Source organism: Pseudophryne corroboree, chromosome 8 (genome assembly GCF_028390025.1).
Source record: "Pseudophryne corroboree isolate aPseCor3 chromosome 8, aPseCor3.hap2, whole genome shotgun sequence".
NCBI classification, from domain to species: Eukaryota; Metazoa; Chordata; class Amphibia; order Anura; family Myobatrachidae; genus Pseudophryne; species Pseudophryne corroboree.
In genome coordinates this window covers 9,737,732-9,760,731 of record NC_086451.1, presented here as the reverse complement: position 1 = coordinate 9,760,731, position 23,000 = coordinate 9,737,732, and the positions used below count along the sequence as shown (strand labels likewise).

The following is a 23,000-nucleotide window of genomic DNA, read 5'->3' as shown; positions in this document are numbered from 1 at the left end:
AAATCTGCCCCATAGTGATGATGTGGTGGCGGGGAAATAACATTACTGCCTAACACTGAGGTCATGGGCTCAATTACCGCGCTGTGCGGCGTTCTCTCCGTGACTACATAAACCGTAGTGTGTGTGTGACTGTATGGGGCATTTAGACTGTAAGCTGTAGTAGGGCAGGCTGATATCACTGACCGATATTCTCTGTACAGCGCTGTGTCAGTTGGTGGCGCTATATAGGTAAATGATGATGGTGCTGTCATTACCTGTGGCTGTCACAAGAGGTCAGTATAGTAACTCTGTGTGTGTGCGCTGATTCGGCTCATTGTGCATGTTGTACAATGTGTTACTCCGGATGTAAGCCTGCGTCCTGGCGCAAGCGGTATAATAGATCTACAGTACATAGGCAGTCAATAAGTCGACCCCATATGGTTGACATGCACAAGGTCAACAGGGTGAAAGGTCAACTGTGTCTAAGGTTGACGCAGAAAAGGTCAAGACCAGTTTGTTTGACCATTTGTGTGTCATCCACTGTCTGGAGCCTGTCCTGGCTGTAACACGGGATGGCTGCCTTATAACAGGAGAAACACATATTCCCAGACGCCATATTAGTCATGTGACTGACATCCGTATAACGGTCCCACGTGTATATACGTGTTTATGTGCCTGCGGCAGGAAAATGTGATCATGTTAAACATGTGCAGTCCTCAGGGCACAGCATGTAAGAGCGCACTATTGTGTGCAAGTATATACTGATTAATAATGATCAGCTGTTGTGCAGTGCTCACAGCAGCCACCAGGTGGCTCTATCACAGCACTGTGTAACCCTGACACCACCAATAAGACGCTGCAGGCTCCCCAGCATGGGGTATAGTCTGCACATCAGGCTCCAGGTATTACTTACGGCTCATGTGTCACGCTAATCATCCGTTATATTGTGGCTGTATACACGGCGAGGGGTTGTGGCTGTATATCCGGGCGAGGGGTTGTGGCTGTATACCCGGCGAGGGGTCGTGGCTGTATACCCTTACGTGGCGCAGTGTTATATTATAGGAGCTTACAGGGGATACACATGATATCCCAGCAGATGTGATGCTGGCTTTCACTATCCCGACAGCGGAATCCCGGCAGTAAGTCCCCTCGTGGACCCACCAACCAAGTGGGAATACTGAGCGTTTGTCAGGTTTCCAGGCGTCAGGATTTCAGTGGCTGTTGGGATTTTGGCGTCGGTCTCCTGAACGCCGACAGCCGGTATAGGGACTGCATCCCGCTTACAGCCCATATGTACTACCAGTGGCTACGCTTGGACAGGGCGGTTTCCCGCAGTCTCACCGGCCTGCATAGGACCTAGTTGTGCCCGGCTTTCTCTGGTGTTAGAGCCCATTATTCTGATAGCGTCTGGTAATAAAATAATCCCTGCCTGAGGGGGGCGCTGTACAGGACAGGCACAGGATATTTAGGGGGAATAAAACACAGTGGAAAGTCTGGGTCCAGATGATTCGTCTTCCATAAGTATAATGTAAATGGAGAATATTACACACCTATTACACACCTGGAGTCTGATGTTCCATCCATGCACGGGGCACCGGGGGCCAGGCAGGCTGTCCTACCTGCAACACGTTCCTGCCACTATAGAACGCCCACCTCACCAGGAAGGAGGACAGCCCCCCCCCAATGTCGCCTGATGCTCTCCTGCAGTAGCTCTGTGTCCTCCTCTGACCACCACAGATGTGGGGAGACCCGCTCGGCTGGATGGGTGACCAGCCTCCATATAAGTAACACTCTGAATGTATAACGTATAGAATTCATCAAATGCAGAATTTTCTGTTTGCTTGGAACAGAAACCATGAACTTTAGAACATCTCCTTTGGCCTTTGAGCTGCCCCACCAGCAATGAAAGTGAGGCCTGTTGGCCATTCTCCCATGTGATTGGTCCTCTGTGATGTCACACCGGCCAGGCCTCCGGCAGAACCAGTATACGGGGAGTGGGAGGTGTTCTTATGCTAAGTTTCTTTAGTCCAATCAGCAAATAGAAAAGTTTACTGCGTTATACACAGGTGGATTTACAATGTTAGGAATTTATGGGGCTTGCCCTTTATTAATGATAAACGTATGGAAAGAATAAAATACTGGCCCTAGCTCGGCCGGTCCGTCGCCCTTTCTGATGGAATTCAGCCCAAATTAAGGAGAGGCCTCTATAATAGAGGTGCTTAGCTATTTAGTGGCAGAATGTGGAAAGTGGGCACCAACCCCTGTATAGGTGGCAGCATTCTATACCCAGCTACAGTCTAACAATAAGACTGTGACCGTAGCGATTCGCCCACCAATGACGCAAGCTGTGGGCACCTGCTACAATCCGTGTACTGTCTGCCATCCTATGTATGCCATACTCATGGTCTTATAAGCAGTACATCCGACCTCTATAGCACTTTGGGCGTATACAGTAATTACCCGCACACTGTAATTTATACATCATTAGACAGAATGCAAAATAAAAGTTAATTGAAAGGAAAAAATCAGGAGCTTTGTGTTACGACAGAAAGTGCAGATTTGTTGATAGCCAGGCATGCAGATTGTAATAGTGTACCCATCGCCTGCACAGTGGAGGCAGCCAATGCTGGGTCAAATCCACCAGGAACCAGCGGCATCACTGAGGCATGAGGTGCTTGGTGCCTCACCCCCCAGCAAAGTTCCCAGTGGCTGTATAGGCTGAATATAGATTTCATGGCTGCTTCCACTCTGTGCACACAACAGGCCCACCCGGAAGCCTTAACTTATTGCAGAGGAGAGACCCACCACCTAACTGTACCTGTACACACAGCTCCGACTGCGGGGGGAGTTCCGTACCGGGACCCTCCAGTTGGGACCCAGCGTGGCGTACATACGACCCCTGTTTGCAAATTTTAAATGTAAGTTGGAAAACCAATGCATGGTGCAAGAACAATCATACCCAGAAACATGCATATAAATCCACACAGCAAGACTACAGGAGCGCCCCCACCATCAGGGCAACGGGACCCCTGTACCAGTGAGGGGTGAGACATCACAGAACTGGAGGCCACCGGGATCTAGCTGAGGAAATATGTGGCACTGCTGACACTTTTACATTGCTCAGAGGCCCGTAGGGTGACTTCAAATATCCTCATCTACAGTACGGGATACACGAGTTCTCCCTGCACCCCTAAGACTGAAATACAAGTAGAGTATATGGGAGACGGGTTCAGCAAGTATGTGAGAGGTATATAATGCCTCAATCAGAGGCAGCAAGATAACCCTACACATAAAGTGCCTCTATCTGGATGGAGCAGGATGGACCAAATGATGAGCTGACCAGGGAAGGGCAGATGAGGGTCTATATAGAAATATGTACGGTTACACCCATAGGACATGGTGATACGTGTGTACACTATACAGGGGATATCAGAGATGGAAAAGGCAGCACTCACTCTCAGGCAGCAGCTGCATATGCTGATGGGATCCCGGGTGTATAAACCGGGGGCACAGGCGCACAAGAAGCAAATGGGATTGTTACCCGGCATTCTGTACATTGCTGGGCACACGGGTATAAAAGAGACAGGCCACTCTTCTAATACCGGCGCAATAGTAACGTTATAATGAAATATGTGACAAATGTGGGTTGTTCAGTGGAAACAGTCACCCAAGCTGTGGCCTAGCGTGTGTGTGATTTACCATAGGGGTCTCACAGGCAGGACAGGTGTAGCGTGCTGAGCACAGAGCACATTAATGCACGCCTGCCTTACACCTCATATACCAATAGTATATAATGAGGATATCCACTACAGTAGATGGTGCCAGGAGGGTGTTCTGCCCCCTGTGAGGGTAAGTGGGCAGATGTTTGGGGGAATTGTGTCACTGACTGTGCAGCTACATGTAAGGAAGTGGAGCGTGCGCAGAGAATTCCTTCCCTCGTGTCTCTGAGGGCCTACCCCCTCACTATGTTCTCCTTTACATGCGGACAGGTGAGGAACGTAGAACACAAATGGAGCACATAATACACTACACCGGAACAGTAACACGGTCGGGCGCCTGCAGAAATTTCATGGACATAGAATGAAATCCTATCACTGTATCCCTAATGTTCTCCAGCACTCGCACTCCTGCCGTATCTCACTATTCAGGTGTATGATTCATGTCTTTCCACAGGTAAGTTCATTAAACAGCGACTCACCTGTCCAGGACCGAGGACACGTCTTCACTGAACTCCGAGCTCTCACTGCTCCCTACAACAGATGCACAAAAGGTAAATGATACATACAGGTAACTGAGCAGATGGGTGGCCATAGTATATATAGTGACACAGCAAGAATACACTATATTCCTTACAGTGTTATGTACAGAACAGCTGAGACACTACACGCCCAACATGACCTGACCATAATACATTACACCCTATACAGACATAGGACACTACACCCCAATATGACCATAATACATCTATTACACCCTATACAGACATAGGACACAACACCCCAACATGACCATAATACATCTATTACACCCTATACAGACATAGGATACTACACCCCCAACATGAGCATAATACATCTATTACACCCTATACAGACATAGGACGCGACACCCCCAACATGACCTGACCACTGGCCATGACCATAATACATCTATAAAACCCTATAGGACACTACACCTCCAACATGACCTGACCACTGGCCATGACCATAATACATCTATTACACACTATACAGACATAGGACGCTACACCCTCAACATGACCTGACCACTGACCATAATACACCTATTACACCCTATACAGACATAGGACACTACACCCCAACATGACCTGACCATAATACATCTATTACACCCTATACAGACATAGGACACTACACCCCAACATGACCTGACCACTGGCCATGACCATAATACATCTATTACACCCTATACAGACATAGGACACTGCACCCCAACATGACCTGACCACTGGCCGGTACCATAATACATCTATTACACCCTATACAGACATAGGACACTACACCCCAACATGACCTGACCACTGGCCGGTACCATAATACATCTATTACACCCTATACAGACATAGGACACTACACTCCCAACATGACCTGACCACTGGCCATGACCATAATACATCTATTACACCCTATACAGACATAGGACACTACACCCCCAACATGACCTGACCACTGGCCATGACCATAATACATCTATTACACCCTATACAGACATAGGACACTACACCCCAAACATGACCTGACCACTGGCCATGACCATAATACATCTATTACACCCTATACAGACATAGGACACTACACCCCAACATGACCTGACCATAATACATCTATTACACCCTATACAGACATAGGACACTGCACCCCCAACATGACCTGACCACTGGCCGTGACCATAATACATCTATATAACCCTATAGGACACTACACCTCCAACATGACCTGACCACTGGCCATGACCATAATACATCTATTACACCCTATACAGACATAGGAGCACTACACCCTAACATGACCTGACCACTGGCCATGACAATAATACATCTATTACACCCTATACAGACATAGGAGCACTACACCCCCAACATGACCTGACCACTGGCCATGACCACAATACATCTATTACACCCTATACAGACATAGGACACTACACCCCAACATGACCTAACCACTGGCCATGACCATAATACATCTATTACACCCTATACAGACATAGGACACTACACCCCAACATGACCTGACCACTGGCCATGACCATAATACATCTATTACACCCTATACAGACATAGTACACTACACCCCAACATGACCTGACCACTGGCCATGACCATAATACATCTATTACACCTTATACAGACATAGGACACTACACCCCCCCAACATGACCTGACCACTGGCCGTGACCATAATACATCTATTACACCCTATACAGACATAGGACACTACACCCCAACATGACCAGACCATAATACATCTATTACACCCTATACAGACATAGGACACTACACCCCCAACATGACCTGACCACTGACCATGACCATAATACATCTATTACACCCTATACAGACATAGGACACTACACCCCCAACATGACCTGACCACTGGCCGTGACCATAATACATGGTATCCAAACTCTAGGACGACAACAAAAAGGTCGACACACCTTGGGTCGACATGGACAAAAGGTCGACAGGAACACGGTCGACATGGAAAAAGGTCGACATGAGTTTTTCACGATTTTTTCTTTTTTGGAACCTTTTCATACTTAACGATCCACGTGGACTACGATTGGAACGGTATCCTGTGCCGAGTGAAGCGGTAGCGGAGCGAAGGCACCATGCCCGAAGCATGGCGAGCGAACGTGGTGCACTAATTGGGGTTCCCGGGCACTCTACGAAGAAAACGACACCAAAAAACCCATAAAAAACTCATGTCGACCCTTTTCCATGTCGACCTTGTTCCTGTCGACCTTTTGCCCACGTCGACCTAAGATGTGTCGACCAATTTGTGTCGACCTAGAGTCCCAGACCCATAATACATCTATTACACCCTATACAGACATAGGACACTACACCCCCAACATGACCTGACCACTGACCATAATACATCTATTACACCCTATACAGACATAGGACACTACACCCCCAACATGACCTGACCACTATACATGACCATAATACATCTATTACACCCTATACAGACATAGGACGCTACACCCCCAACATGACCTGACCACTGGACATGACCATAATACATCTATTACACCCTATACAGACATAGGACACTACACCCCAACATGACCTGACCACTGACCATGACCATATTACATCTATTACACCCTATACAGACATAGGACTACACCCCCAGCATGACCTGACCACTGGCCATAACCATAATACATCTATTACACCCTATACAGACATAGGACATTACACCCCAACATGACCTGACCGCTGGCCGTGACTATAATATATCTATTACACCCTATACAGACATAGGACACTACACCCCCAACATGACCTGACCACTGGCCATGACCATAATACATCTATTACACCCTATACAGACATAGGACATTACACCCCAACATGACCTGACCGCTGGCCGTGACTATAATATATCTATTACACCCTATACAGACATAGGACACTACACCCCCAACATGACCTGACCACTGGCCATGACCATAATACATCTATTACACCATATACAGACATAGGACACTACACCCCCAACATGATCATGACCACTGACCATGACCATAATACATATATTACACCCTATACAGACATAGGACACTACACCCCCAACATGACCTGACCACTGGCCATGACCATAATACATCTATTACATCCTATACAGACATAGGACACTACACCCCAACATGACCTGACCACTGGACATGACCATAATACATCTATTACACTCTATACAGACATAGGACACTACACCCCCAACATGACCTGACCACTGGACATGACCATAATACATCTATTACACACTATACAGACATAGGACACTACACCACCAACATGACCTGACCTCTGGCCATGACCATAATACATCTATTACACCCTATACAGACATAGGACACTACACCCCAACATGACATGATCATAATACATCTATTACACCCTATACAGACATAGGACACTGCACCCCCAACATGACCTGACCACTGGCCATGACCATAATACATCTATTACACCCTATACAGATATAGGACACTACACCCCAACATGATTTCACCACTGGCCATGACCATAATACATCTATTACACCCTATACCAGAGGTTCCCAAACTGTGTGCCGTGGCTCCCTGGGGTGCCTCGGGACACTTGTAGGGGTGCCCTGGGTTGGTGGTCCAGGACCAATTCAAATTATTCATGGTCAATATAATAGGCAAAACCAGTGCTGGTTGCTGCCAGTCATAAAATATGTGGCCAAACAGAAGCAAATCTTGTCCCTCACCACACAACTGACCATAAGGATGACATATAAACGCGATCTACTTAACGTAATTTCTCTGACGTCCTAGTGGATGCTGGGAACTCCGTAAGGACCATGGGGAATAGCGGCTCCGCAGGAGACTGGGCACAAAAGTAAAGCTTTAGGACTACCTGGTGTGCACTGGCTCCTCCCCCTATGACCCTCCTCCAAGCCTCAGTTAGATTTTTGTGCCCGGCCGAGAAGGGTGCACACTAGGGGCTCTCCTGAGCTTCTTAGTGAAAGTTTAGTTTTAGGTTTTTTATTTTCAGTGAGACCTGCTGGCAACAGGCTCACTGCATCGAGGGACTAAGGGGAGAAGAAGCGAACTCACCTGCGTGCAGAGTGGATTGGGCTTCTTAGGCTACTGGACACCATTAGCTCCAGAGGGACCGAACACAGGCCCAGCCTCGGAGCTCGGTCCCAGAGCCGCGCCGCCGGCCCCCTTACAGAGCCAGAAGCAAGAAGAGGTCCGTAAAATCGGCGGCAGAAGACATTCTGTCTTCACCAAGGTAGCGCACAGCACTGCAGCTGTGCGCCATTGCTCCTCAGCACACTTCACACTTCGGTCACTGAGGGTGCAGGGCGCTAGGGGGGGGCGCCCTGAGCAGCAATAAAAACACCTTGGCTGGCAAAAATACATCACATATAGCCCCTAGGGCTATATGGATGAATTTTAACCCCTGCCAGATTCCACAGAAAAACGGGAGAAAAGGCCGCCGAGAAGGGGGCGGAGCCTATCTCCTCAGCACACTGGCGCCATTTTCTCTCACAGCTCCGTTGGAGGGAAGCTCCCTGGCTCTCCCCTGCAGTTACTACACTACAGAAAGGGGTTAAAAAAGAGAAGGGGGCACTAATTAGGCGCAGTATAACAATACAGCAGCTATAAGGGGAAAAACACTTATATAAGGTTATCCCTATATATATATATAGCGCTCTGGTGTGTGCTGGCATACTCTCCCTCTGTCTCCCCAAAGGGCTAGTGGGGTCCTGTTCCTTATCAGAGCATTCCCTGTGTGTGTGCTGTGTGTCGGTACGTTGTGTCGACATGTATGAAAAGGAAAATGAAGCGGAGCAATTGCCTGTAACAGAGATGTCACCCCCTAGGGAGTCGACATCTGAGTGGATGAGCTTATGGAAGGAATTATGTGAGTCAGCTCTTTACAAAAGATTGATGACATGAGACAGCCGGCGACTCAGCCTGGGCCTGTCCAGGTGTCTCAAAAGCCATCAGGGGCTCTAAAACGCCCGTTACCGCAGATGGCAGATACAGACGCCGACACGGATACTGACTCCAGTGTCGACGATTAAGAGACGAATGTGACTTCCAGTAGGGCCACACGTTACATGATTGAGGCTATGGAAAATGTTTTTACACATTTCTGATAATACCAGTATTATGTTGGGTGAGAAAAAACTGCCTGTAGCTTTTCCTGCATCTGAGGAATTAAATGAAGTGTGTGATGATGCGTGGGTTTCCCCCGATAAAAACTGTTAATTCCTAAAAAGTTATTAGCATCATACCCCTTCCCGCCAGAGGGTAGGGCACGTTGGGAAACACCCCCTAGGGTGAATAAAGCGCTCACACGCTTGTCTAAACAGGTGGCACTACCGTCCCCGGATACGGCCGCCCTTAAGGAACCTGCTGACAGAAAGCAGTAAAATATCCTAAAATGTATATACACTCACACGGGTGTGATACTGCGACCAGCAATCGCCTCAGCCTGGATGTGCAGTGCTGGGATGGCTTGGTCGGATTCCCTGACTGACAATATTGATACCCTAGATAGGGACAGTATATTACTGACTATAGAGCATTTAAATGATGCATTTCTATATATGCGTGATGCACAGAGGGATATTTGCCGACTGGCATCAAGAGTAAGTGCGCTGTCCATTTCTGCCAGAAGAGGGTTATGGACAACACAGTGGTCAGGTGAGGCTAATTCCAAAAGGCATATGGAAGTATCGCCTTATAAAAGGGAGGAGTTATTTGGGGTAGGTCTAACAGACCTGGTGGCCACGGCAACGGCTGGAAAATCCACATTTTTACCCCAGGTAGCCTCTCAACATAAGAAGACGCCGTATTATCAGGCGCAGTCCTTTGGGCCCCATAAGGGCAAGCGGGCAAAAGGCTCCTCATTTCTGCCCTGTGGCAGAGGGAGAGGAAAAAGGCTGCAGTAAACAGCCAGTTCCCAGGAACAGAAGCCCTCTCCCGTTTTCTGCCAAGTCCTCAGCATGACGCTGGGGCTTTACAAGCGGACTCAGGCACGGTGGGGGCCCGTCTCAAAAATTTCAGCGTGCAGTGGGCTCACTCACAGGGGACCCCTGGATCCTTCAGGTGGTATCTCAGGGGTACAAATTGGAATTCGAGACGTCTCCCCTTCGCCGTTTTCCTAAAGTCTGCTTTACCGACGTCTCCCTCCGACAGGGAGGCGGTAAGGGAAGCCATTCACAAGCTGTATTCCCAGCAGGTGATAATCAAGGTACCCCTCCTACAACAGGGAAAGGGGTATTATTCCACGCTGTTTGTGGTACCGAAGCCGGACGGCTCGGTGAGACCTAATTTAAATCTGAAATCCTTGAACACTTACATACAAAGGTTCAAATTCAAGATGGAGTCACTCAGAGCGGTGATGGCAAACCTGGAAGAAGGGGATTATATGGTGTCTCTGGACATCAAGGATGCTTATCTCCATGTCCCAATTTACCCTTCTCACCAAGGGTACCTCAGGTTTGTGGTACAGAACTGTCACTATCAGTTTCAGACGCTGCCGTTTGGTTTGTCCACGGCACCCCGGGTCTTTACCAAAGTAATGGCCGAAATGATGATACTCCTTCGAAGGAAGGGAGTTTTAATTATCCCCTACTTGGACGATCTCCGGATAAGGGCAAGATCCAGGGAACGGTTGGTAGTCGGGGTAGCACTATCTCAAGTAGTGTTGCGGCAGCACGGTTGGATTCTTAATATTCCAAAATCGCAGCTGATCCCGACGACACGTCTTCTATTCCTAAGGATGATCCTGGACACAGTCCAGAAAAAGGTGTTTCTCCAGGAGGAGAAAGCCAGGGAGTTATCCGAACTAGTCAGAAACTTCCAAAAACCAGGCCAAGTGTCAGTGCAGCAGTACACAAGGGTCCTGGGAAAAATGGTGGCTTCCTACGAAGCAATTCCATTCGGCAGATTCCACGCAAGAACTTTCCAGTGGGACCTGCTGGAAAAGTGGTCCGGATCGCATCTTCAGATGCATCAGCGGATAACCCTGTCACCAAAGACAAGGGTGTCTCTCCTGTGGTGGTTGCGGAGTGCTCATCTTCTAGAGGGCGCATATTCGGCATTCAGGACTGGGTCCTGGTGACCACGGATGCCAGCCTGCGAGGCGGGGGAGCAGCCACACAGGGAAGAAATTTCCAGGGCTTGTGGTCAAGCCTGGAGACATCACTTCACATAAATATCTTGGAGCTAAGGGCCATTTACAATGCCCTAAGCCAAGCAAGACCTCTACTTCAAGGTCAGCCGATGCTGATCCAGTCGGACAACATCACGGCAGTCGCCCATGTAGAGAAGCTGCAAGGATTTTTCGCTGGGCAGAAAATCATGTGATAGCATTGTCAGCAGTGTTCATTCCGGGAGTGGACAACTGGGAAACAGACTTCCTCAGCAGAAGTCTTCCACATGATTGTAAACCGTTGGGAAAAACCAAAGGTGGACATGATGGCGTCCCGCCTAAACAAAAAATTGGACGGGTATTACGCCAGGTCAAGGGACCCTCAGGCAATAGCTGTGGACGCTCTGGTAACACCGTGGGTGTACCAGTCAGTGTATGGGTTCCCTCCTCTTCCTCTCTTACCAAAAGTATTGAGAATTATAAGACGGAGGGGAGTAAGAACTATACTCGTGGCTCCGGATTGGCCAAGAAGGACTTGGTACCCGGAACTTCAAGAGATGCTCACGGAGGACCCGTGGCCTCTACCTCTAAGAAGGGACCTACTCCATCAAGGACCCTATCTATTCCAAGACTTACCGCGGCTGCGTTTGACGGCAGGGCGGTTGAACGCCGGATCCTGAAGGAAAAAGGCATTCCGGATGAAGTCATCCCTACCCTGATCAAAGCCAGGAAGGATGTAACCGCAAAGCATTATCACCGCATTAGGCGAAAATATGTTGCGTGGTGCGAGGCCAGTAAGGCCCCGATGGAGGAATTTCAACTAGGTCGATTCCTGCATTTCCTGCAAACAGGAGTGTCTATGGGCCTAAAATTGGGGTCCATTAAGGTTCAAATTTCGGCCCTGTCAATTTTCTTCCAGAAAGAACTAGCTTCAGTTCCTGAAGTTCAGACGTTTGTAAAAGGGGTACTGCATATACAGTCTCCTTTTGTGCCTCCAGGGGCACCTTGGGATCTCAATGTAGTTTTGGGGTTCCTAAAGTCACAATGGTTTGAACCACTTGAATCTGTGGAGTTAAAATATCTCACATGGAAAGTGGTCATGCTGTTGGCCCTGGCCTAGGCCAGGCGCGTGTCAGAATTGGCGGCTTTATCCTGTAAAAGCCCTTATCTGATCTTCCATTCAGACAGGGCGGAATTGAGGACTCGTCCTCATTTTCTCCCTAAGGTGGTTTCAGCGTTTCATCTGGACCAACCTACTGTGGTACCTGCGGCTACTAGTGACTTGGAGGACTCCAAGTTGTTGGACATAGTCAGGGCCCTGAAAATATATGTTTCCAGGACGGCTGGAGTCAGAAATCTGACTCGCTGTTTATCCTGTATGCACCCAACAAGCTGGGTGCTCCTGCTTCTAAGCAGACTATTGCTCGTTGGATTTGTAATACAATTCAGCTTGCACATTCTGTGGCAGGCCTGCCACAGCCAAAATCTGTAAAAGCCCATTCCACAAGGAAGGTGGGCTCATCTTGGGCGGCTGCCCGAGGGGTCTCGGCTTTACAACTTTGCCGAGCAGCTATTTGGTCAGGGGCAAACACGTTTGCTAAATTCTACAAATTTGATACCCTGGCTGAGGAGGACCTGGAGTTCTCTCATTCGGTGCTGCAGAGTCATCCGCACTCTCCCGCCCGTTTGGGAGCTTTGGTATAATCCCCATGGTCCTTACGGAGTTCCCAGCATCCACTAGGACGTCAGAGAAAATAAGAATTTACTTACCGATAATTCTATTTCTCGTAGTCCGTAGTGGATGCTGGGCGCCCATCCCAAGTGCGGATTGTCTGCAATACTTGTACATAGTTATTGCTAACTAAATCGGGTTATTGTTGTTGTGAGCCATCTATCCAGAGGCTCCTCTGTTATCATGCTGTTAACTGGGTTCAGATCACAGGTTGTACGGTGTGATTGGTGTGGCTGGTATGAGTCTTACCCGGGATTCATAAATCCTTCCTTATTGTGTACGCTCGTCCGGGCACAGTATCCTAACTGAGGCTTGGAGGAGGGTCATAGGGGGAGGAGCCAGTGCACACCAGGTAGTCCTAAAGCTTTACTTTTGTGCCCAGTCTCCTGCGGAGCCGCTATTCCCCATGGTCCTTACGGAGTTCCCAGCATCCACTACGGACTACGAGAAATAGAATTATCGGTAAGTAAATTCTTATTATTTCTTTCTAAATTTCTCAAGAAGAAATTTTTGGCCTAGGGGTGCCGTGAAAAAAATTCTGATATTCTAGGGCGCCATGATTCAAAAAAGTTTGGAAACCACTGCCCTATACAGACATAGGACACTACACCCCCAAAATGACCTGACCACTGGCCGTTACCATAATACATCTATTACACCCTACACAGACATAGGACACTACACCCCCAACATGACCTGACCACTGGCCGTGACCATAATACATCTATTACTCCCTATACAGACATAGGACACTACACCCCCAACATGACCTGACCACTGGCCATGACCATAATACATCTATTACACCCTATACAGACATAGGACACAACACCCCAACATGACCATAATACACCTATTACACCCTATGCAGACATAGGACACAACACCCCAACATGACCATAATACATCTATTACACCCTATACAGACATAGGACACAACACCCCAACATGACCATAATACATCTATTACACCCTATACAGACATAGGACACTACACCCCCAACATGACCTGACTGCTGACCATAATACATCGATTACACCCTATACAGACATAGGACACTACACCCCCAACATGACCATAATACATCTATTACACCCTATACAGACATAGGACACTACACCCCAACATGACCTGACCACTGGCCGTGACCATAATACATCTATTACACCCTACACAGAAATAGGACACAACACCCCCAACATGACCTGACCACTGACCATAATACATCTATTACACCCTATACAGACATAGGACACTACACCCCCAACATGACCTCACCACTGACCATGACCATAATACATCTATTACACCCTATACAGACATAGGACACTACACCCCAACATGACCTGACCACTGGACATGATCATAATACATCTATTACACCCTATACATAGGACACTACACCCCCAACATGACCTGACCGCTGGCCATGACCATAATACATGTATTACGCCCTATACAGACATAGGACACTACACCCCAACATGACCTGACCACTGGCCATGACCATAATACATCTATTACATCCTAGGGCCTATACAGACATAGGACACTACACCCCCAACATGACCTGAACACTGGCCATGACCATAATACATCTATTACACCCTATACAGACATAGGACACTACACCCCAACATGACCTGACCACTGGCCATGACCATAATACATCTATTACACCCTATACAGACATAGGACACTACACCCCCAGCATGACCTGACCACTGACCATGACCATAATACATCTATTACACCCTATACAGACATAGGACACTACACCCCAACATGACCTGACCACTGACCATATTACATCTATTACACACTATACAGACATAATACTACACCCCCAGCATGACCTGACCACTGGCCATAACCATAATACATCTATTACACCCTATACAGACATAGGACACTACACCCCCAACATGACCTGACCACTGGCCGTGACCATAATACATCTATTACACCCTACACAGACATAGGACACTACACCCCGAACATGACCTGACCACTGACCATGACCATGACCATAATACATCTATTACACCCTATACAGACATAGGACACTACACCCCAACATGACCTGACCACTCGCCATGACCATAATACATCTATTACACCCTATACAGACATAGGACACTACACCCCCAACATGTCCTGACCACTGACCATGACCATAATACATCTATTACACCCTATACAGATATAGGACACTACACCCCCAACATGACCTGACCACTGGCCATAACCATAATACATCTTTCTCTGACGTCCTAGTGGATGCTGGGACTCCGTAAGGACCATGGGGAATAGCGGCTCCGCAGGAGACTGGGCACAAAAGTAAAAGCTTTATGACTAGCTGGTGTGCACTGGCTCCTCCCCCTATGACCCTCCTCCAAGCCTCAGTTAGATTTTTGTGCCCGGCCGAGAAGGGTGCATGCTAGGTAGCTCTCCTGAGCTGCTTAGAGTAAAAGTTTAAATAGGTTTTTTATTTTCAGTGAGACCTGCTGGCAACAGGCTCACTGCATCGTGGGACTAAGGGGAGAAGAAGCGAACTCACCTGCATGCAGAGTGGATTGGGCTTCTTGGCTACTGGACATTAGCTCCAGAGGGACGATCACAGGCTCAGCTTGGACGGGTCCCGGAGCCGCGCCGCCGGCCCCCTTACAGAGCCAGAAGAGCGAAGAGGTCCGGAAAAATCGGCGGCAGAAGACGTTCCGGTCTTCAATAAGGTAGCGCACAGCACTGCAGCTGTGCGCCATTGCTCTCAGCACACTTCACACTCCGGTCACTGAGGGTGCGGGGCGCTGGGGGGGAGCGCCCTGAGACGCAATAAAACACTATAAAAACCTTATATGGCTAAAGAAATGCATCACATATAGCTCCTGGGCTATATGGATGCATTTAACCCCTGCCAGTTTTCCTAAAAAAAGCGGGAGAAAAGGCCGCCGAAAAGGGGGCGGAGCCTATCTCCTCAGCACACAAGCGCCATTTTCCCTCACAGCTCCGCTGGAAGGACGGCTCCCTGACTCTCCCCTGCAGTCCTGCTACAGAATCAGGGTAAAACAAGAGAGGGGGGGCACTAATTGGCAGATAATACAAATACAGCAGCTATAGAAGGGAGAAACACTTATATAAAGTTATCCCTGTATATATATAGCGCTCTGGTGTGTGCTGGCAAACTCTCCCTCTGTCTCCCCAAAGGGCTCGTGGGGTCCTGTCCTCTATCAGAGCATTCCCTGTGTGTGTGCTGTGTGTCGGTACGATTGTGTCGACATGTATGAGGAGGAAAATGATGTGGAGGCGGAGCAATTGCCTGTAATAGTGATGTCACCCCCTAGGGAGTCGACACCTGACTGGATGGTCGTATGGAAGGAATTACGTGACAGTGTCAGCACTTTGCAAAAAACTGTTGACGACATGAGACAGCCGGCAAATCAGTTAGTGCCTGTCCAGGCGTCTCAAACACCGTCAGGGGCTCTAAAGCGCCCGTTACCTCAGATGGTCGACACAGACCCAGACACGGATACTGACTCCAGCGTCGACGGTGACGAGACAAACGTAATGTCCAGTAGGGCCACACGTTACATGATCATGGCAATGAAGGAGGCTTTGAACATTTCTGATACTACAAGTACCACAAAAAGGGGTATTATGTGGGGTGTGAAAAAACTACCCATAGTTTTTCCTGAATCAGATGAATTAAATGAGGTGTGTGACAAAGCGTGGATTTCCCCCGATAAAAAACTGCTGATTTCTAATAAATTATTGGCATTATACCCTTTCCCGCCAGAGGTTAGGGCGCGTTGGGAAACACCCCCTAGGGTAGATAAGGCGCTCACACGCTTATCAAAACAAGTGGCGTTACCGTCTCCTGATACGGCCGCTCTCAAGGAGCCAGCTGATAGGAAGCTGGAAAATATCCTAAAAGGTATATACACACATACTGGTGTTATACTGCGACCAGCAATCGCCTCAGCCTGGATGTGCAGTGCTGGGGTGGCTTGGTCGGATTCCCTGACTGAAAATATTGATACCCTGGATAGGGACAGTATATTATTGACTATAGAGCATTTAAAGGATGCATTACTATATATGCGAGATGCACAGAGGGATATTTGCACCCTGGCATCAAGAGTAAGTGCGCTGTCCATTTCTGCCAGAAGAAGTTTATGGACACGACAGTGGTCAGGTGATGCGGATTCCAAACGGCATATGGAAGTTTTGCCGTATAAAGGGGAGGAGTTATTTGGGATCGGTCTATCGGACCTGGTGGCCACGGCGACGGCTGGGAAATCCACCTTTTTACCCCAGGTCACCTCTCAGCAGAAAAAGACACCGTCTTTTCAAACTCAGTCCTTTCGTCCCCATAAGGGCAAGCGGGCAAAAGGCCACTCATTTCTGCCCCGGGGGTACAAATTGGAATTCGAGACGTCTCCCCCTCGCCGGTTCCTGAAGTCTGCTCTACCAACGTCTCCCTCCGACAGGGAGGCAGTATTGGAAGCTATTCACAAGCTGTATTCCCAGCAGGTGATAATCAAGGTACCCCTCCTACAACAGGGAAAGGGGTATTACTCCACGCTGTTTGTGGTACCGAAGCCGGACGGCTCGGTGAGACCGATTTTAAATCTGAAATCATTGAACACTTACATAAAAAGGTTCAAATTCAAGATGGAGTCACTCAGAGCAGTGATAGCGAACCTGGAAGAAGGGGACTATATGGTGTCTCTGGACATCAAAGATGCTTATCTCCATGTCCCAATCTACCCTTCTCACCAAGGGTACCTCAGGTTTATGGTACAAAACTGTCATTATCAGTTTCAGACGCTGCCGTTTGGATTGTCCACGGCACCACGGGTCTTTACCAAGGTAATGGCCGAAATGATGATTCTTCTTCGAAGAAAAGGCGTCTTAATTATCCCTTACTTGGACGATCTCCTGATAAGGGCAAGGTCCAGGGAACAGTTAGAGGTCGGAGTAGCACTATCTCAGGTAGTGCTACGTCAGCACGGGTGGATTTTAAATATTCCAAAATCGCAGCTGATTCCAACAACACGTCTACTGTTCCTAGGGATGATTCTGGACACAGTCCAGAAAAAGGTGTTTCTCCCGGAGGAGAAGGCCAGGGAGTTATCCGAGCTAGTCAGGAACCTCCTGAAACCAGGACAAGTGTCAGTGCATCAATGCACAAGGGTCCTGGGAAAGATGGTGGCTTCTTACGAAGCGATTCCATTCGGAAGATTCCATGCAAGAACTTTTCAGTGGGATCTGCTGGACAAATGGTCCGGATCGCATCTTCAGATGCATCAGCGGATAACCCTATCTCCAAGGACAAGAGTGTCTCTCCTGTGGTGGTTGCAGAGTGCTCATCTTCTAGAGGGCCGCAGATTCGGCATTCAGGACTGGATTCTGGTGACCACGGATGCCAGCCTGAGAGGCTGGGGAGCAGTCACACAGGGAAGAAATTTCCAGGGCTTGTGGTCAAGCATGGAAACGTCTCTTCACATAAATATCCTGGAACTAAGGGCAATTTACAATGCCCTAAGTCAAGCAAGGCCTCTGCTTCAGGGTCAGTCGGTATTGATCCAATCGGACAACATCACGGCAGTCGCCCACGTAAACAGACAGGGCGGCACAAGAAGCAGGAGGGCAATGGCAGAAGCTGCAAGAATTCTTCGCTGGGCGGAAAATTATGTGACAGCACTGTCAGCGGTGTTCATTCCGGGAGTGGACAACTGGGAAGCAGACTTCCTCAGCAGACACGACCTCCACCCGGGGGAGTGGGGACTTCACCCAGAAGTCTTCCACGTGATTGTAAACCATTGGGAAAAACCAAAGGTGGACATGATGGCGTCTCGTCTCAACAAGAAACTAGACAGATATTGCGCCAGGTCAAGGGACCCTCAGGCGATAGCGGTGGACGCTCTGGTAACACCGTGGGTGTACCAGTCAGTGTATGTGTTCCCTCCTCTGCCTCTCATACCCAAAGTATTGAGAATCATAAGAAGGAGAGGAGTAAGAACTATACTCGTGGCTCCGGATTGGCCAAGGAGGACTTGGTACCCGGAACTTCAAGAGATGCTCACGGAGGACCCGTGGCCTCTACCTCTAAGAAAGGACCTGCTCCAGCAGGGACCTTGTCTGTTCCAAGACTTACCGCGGCTGCGTTTGACGGCATGGAGGTTGAACGCCGGATCCTGAAGGAAAAAGGCATTCCAGATGAAGTCATCCCTACCCTGATCAAGGCCAGGAAGGATGTAACCGCGAAACATTATCACCGCATTTGGCGAAAATATGTTGCGTGGTGTGAGGCCAAGAAGGCCCCTACAGAGGAATTTCAACTGGGTCGTTTCCTGCATTTCCTGCAAACAGGACTATCTATGGGCCTAAAATTAGGGTCCATTAAGGTTCAAATTTCGGCCCTGTCAATATTCTTCCAAAAAGAACTGGCTTCAGTGCCTGAAGTTCAGACGTTTGTCAAAGGGGTACTGCATATACAGCCTCCTTTTGTGCCTCCAGTGGCACCTTGGGATCTCAATGTAGTGTTGAGTCTCCTAAAGTCACATTGGTTTGAACCACTCACCACTGTGGAATTAAAATATCTCACATGGAAAGTGGTCATGCTGTTAGCCCTGGCTTCAGCCAGGCGTGTCTCAGAATTGGCGGCTTTATCATATAAAAGCCCTTACCTAATTTTTCATTCAGACAGGGCAGAACTGAGGACTCGCCCTCAATTTCTCCCTAAGGTGGTTTCAGCGTTTCACATGAACCAGCCTATTGTGGTGCCTGCGGCTACTAGGGACTTTGAGGACTCCAAGTTGCTGGACGTAGTCAGGGCCCTGAAAATATATGTTTCCAGGACGGCTGGAGTCAGAAAATCTGACTCGCTGTTTATCCTGTATGCACCCAACAAACTGGGTGCTCCTGCTTCTAAGCAGACGATTGCTCGTTGGATTTGTAGTACGATTCAGCTTGCACATTCTGTGGCAGGCCTGCCACAGCCAAAATCTGTAAAAGCCCATTCCACAAGGAAGGTGGGCTCATCTTGGGCGGCTGCCCGAGGGGTCTCGGCTTTACAACTTTGCCGAGCAGCTACTTGGTCAGGGGCAAACACGTTTGCTAAATTTTACAAATTCGATACCCTGGCTGAGGAGGACCTGGAGTTCTCTCATTCGGTGCTGCAGAGTCATCCGCACTCTCCCGCCCGTTTGGGAGCTTTGGTATAATCCCCATGGTCCTTACGGAGTTCCCAGCATCCACTAGGACGTCAGAGAAAATAAGAATTTACTTACCGATAATTCTATTTCTCATAGTCCGTAGTGGATGCTGGGCGCCCATCCCAAGTGCGGATTGTCTGCAATACTTGTATATAGTTATTGTTACAAAAATCGGGTTGTTTATTGTTGTGAGCCATCTTTTCAGAGGCTCCTACGTTTATCATACTGTTAACTGGGTTCAGATCACAAGTTGTACGGTGTGATTGGTGTGGCTGGTATGAGTCTTACCCGGGATTCAAGATCCTTCCTTATTATGTACGCTCGTCCGGGCACAGTATCCTAACTGAGGCTTGGAGGAGGGTCATAGGGGGAGGAGCCAGTGCACACCAGCTAGTCATAAAGCTTTTACTTTTGTGCCCAGTCTCCTGCGGAGCCGCTATTCCCCATGGTCCTTACGAAGTTCCCAGCATCCACTACGGACTATGAGAAATAGAATTATCGGTAAGTAAATTCTTATTATTACACCCTATATAGACTATATCCATTCCTCACTAAAACACCTCATACCTCTCTGTCACCCTCTACCTATCCGTCTCCCTTTGCCTCACTCTCTAACTCTTGTCTTTCCATTACCCACTGCCTCACCCTTTACCTTTCCGTCTCCCACTGTCTCAGCCTCTCCGTCTCCCACTGTCTCTCCCTGTTACCCACTGCCTCTACCTCACTCACTGCATCACTATCTATCCATCACCCACTGCCTCCCCCTCTCACCCATTTCCTGGCGTCAATCACTGCCTCCCTGTTACCCATTCCCTGCCGTCAACCACTTGCCTCTCATCATCACCCACAGCCTCTGTTTCCCACTATCTCTACCCATCACCCACTGCCTCTCCCCTGCATCATTAACTTTCCACCGTCCTCTCTGTCCTATCATACAGAATTCTCTTTGAGGCCATGCTCACTGTTGAGAGGCCACGCCCCTTCTTCCCCTGTCATTTTGTTCTGGATCCACCCCTAGTTACCATCATAACCAGTAGTATCCACCATTAATCCTGTATTTTGTAACCAAAATTCATCCAACTGTTGATTTGCTGCAAGTAACAGAATTATTATTATGGGCCGGAGAATTTGGTTACATCTCCGCGAGCTTTAGTTTCATCTCAATTTATATTTAATATCAAATAAAGGAGATAAATTAATCACAGCAAACGGGAAATATTATTCCTAAATCTTTCCTTGTTATTAATTAAATACACCCAAGGGCAGTGTTCCTGTCACCAGTCCCAGAATGTCACCTGCAGGCAGCAAAGCCTGTAACGAGCCTCCAGGTAAGAGATATGGGGGGGTCATTCCGAGTTGATCGCTCGCTAGCAGTTTTTAGCAGCCGTGCAAACGCATTGTCGATGCCCACTGGAGGAGTGTATTTTCGCTTTGCAGAAGTGCGAACGCCTGTGCAGAACAGCGCCTGCAAAATCTTTCTGTGCAAAACAAGACCAGCCCTGTAGTTACTTATCCTGTGCGATGATTCTAGCCACGGAGGGGCGGCTTTTGACGTCACACACCCGCCCAGCCACGCCTACATTTTCCCTGACACGCCTGCCTTTTTCTAAGCACTCCCTGAAAACGGTCAGTTGACACCCAGAAACGCCCACTTTCTGACAATCACCTTGCGGCCGTCTGTGCGAATGGAATAGTCGCTAGAACCAGTGCAAAACCACAATGGACTTTGTACCCGTACGACGCGCACGCACATTGCGGAGCATACGCGGATTAGCTGTTTTTCTCACTGATCGATACGCAGCGAACAACGGCAGATAGCGATCAACTCGGAATGACCCCCCATGGTGCTTTAAGCTGCTTTTCTGTTTTTAGACCAAGCCTATCCCAGGAGGTCTGCAATGACTGGCTGGTTATACCATGGCTACCGCTGCAGAGACGCCTGCGTGATCACCACACCGAACTGGACAGAGATACACTCAGTAGTTCCGGCGCTACGTGACCTGCGGCCCGAGTGACTCTTCTGGAACAGCCGCCATCTTGGAGCTGGCTGATGGGACATGACACCTGTAACCTGAAGCACAGCCATAGCAGCCTATGCTTTTATAGAACAGGTTTAGGCAACATGTGGAACTACATATCCCAGCATGCTCTGCCACAGTATTAGCATGCCCTAATAGAAAAACTGTGGCAGGGAATGCTGGAATGTGTGGTTCCACAGGAGTGCTACATGTTGCCTTCTAGTGTTACAGGATGCACCTGATAAATGAAAGCCACATGGTGATTGGTTGCTAGGGGAAACGTCTCCACATGTATTTGTCAATTTTAACATTATTTTTGGTTCCTCGTTTAAAAATCTCCACCACCATACTGCTACTGCGGGTTCTTCTCGCCCGCTCGCAGCTGGGGTATTATAGAGTCTTGCTCAGCGCTGAGGTAATGGTGTTTTCCCCGTCACCACGCGCAGAGCCATATATCCTGGAAGTATAAAAACACATGGCCTCATGTCCTGACATAATCCAATAATCCAAGTGTGCGTGGATGGATCTGGGCTGTAATACATGAAGGGGAATATTCTCATTTCATCACCTGAGGTGTTAGGTGTGACAGACGGTGAGTAACAAGTAGACGTGTGTGAGAGAAGGTGCAGGACAGAGGGCGCGAGTCAGGGGTAACGGGATCCCG

General features: G+C 48.5%; 2 protein-coding genes across 7 annotated transcripts in view; one reads left to right on the top strand and one right to left on the bottom strand.

Moving 5' to 3' along the window:
- RALGPS1 (Ral GEF with PH domain and SH3 binding motif 1) overlaps positions 1-23,000 on the bottom strand; it is a 552,121-nt gene that overhangs the window by 58,919 nt on the left and 470,202 nt on the right. For 4 of the 6 annotated variants that reach the window (XM_063935883.1, XM_063935880.1, XM_063935879.1 and 1 more), the window contains 2 exons: positions 4,178-4,229; positions 2,798-2,878 (listed from right to left, as the gene is read on the bottom strand). In XM_063935883.1, coding sequence (XP_063791953.1) covers positions 2,798-2,878; positions 4,178-4,229 — 133 coding nt within the window. The remainder of the gene's footprint in view (positions 1-2,797; positions 2,879-4,177; positions 4,230-23,000) is intronic. The other 2 variants (XM_063935884.1, XM_063935882.1) reach the window with 1 other exon arrangement.
- The window catches only part of ANGPTL2 (angiopoietin like 2), a 260,169-nt gene that overhangs the window by 2,401 nt on the left and 234,768 nt on the right, over positions 1-23,000 (top strand). The window lies entirely within an intron of this gene.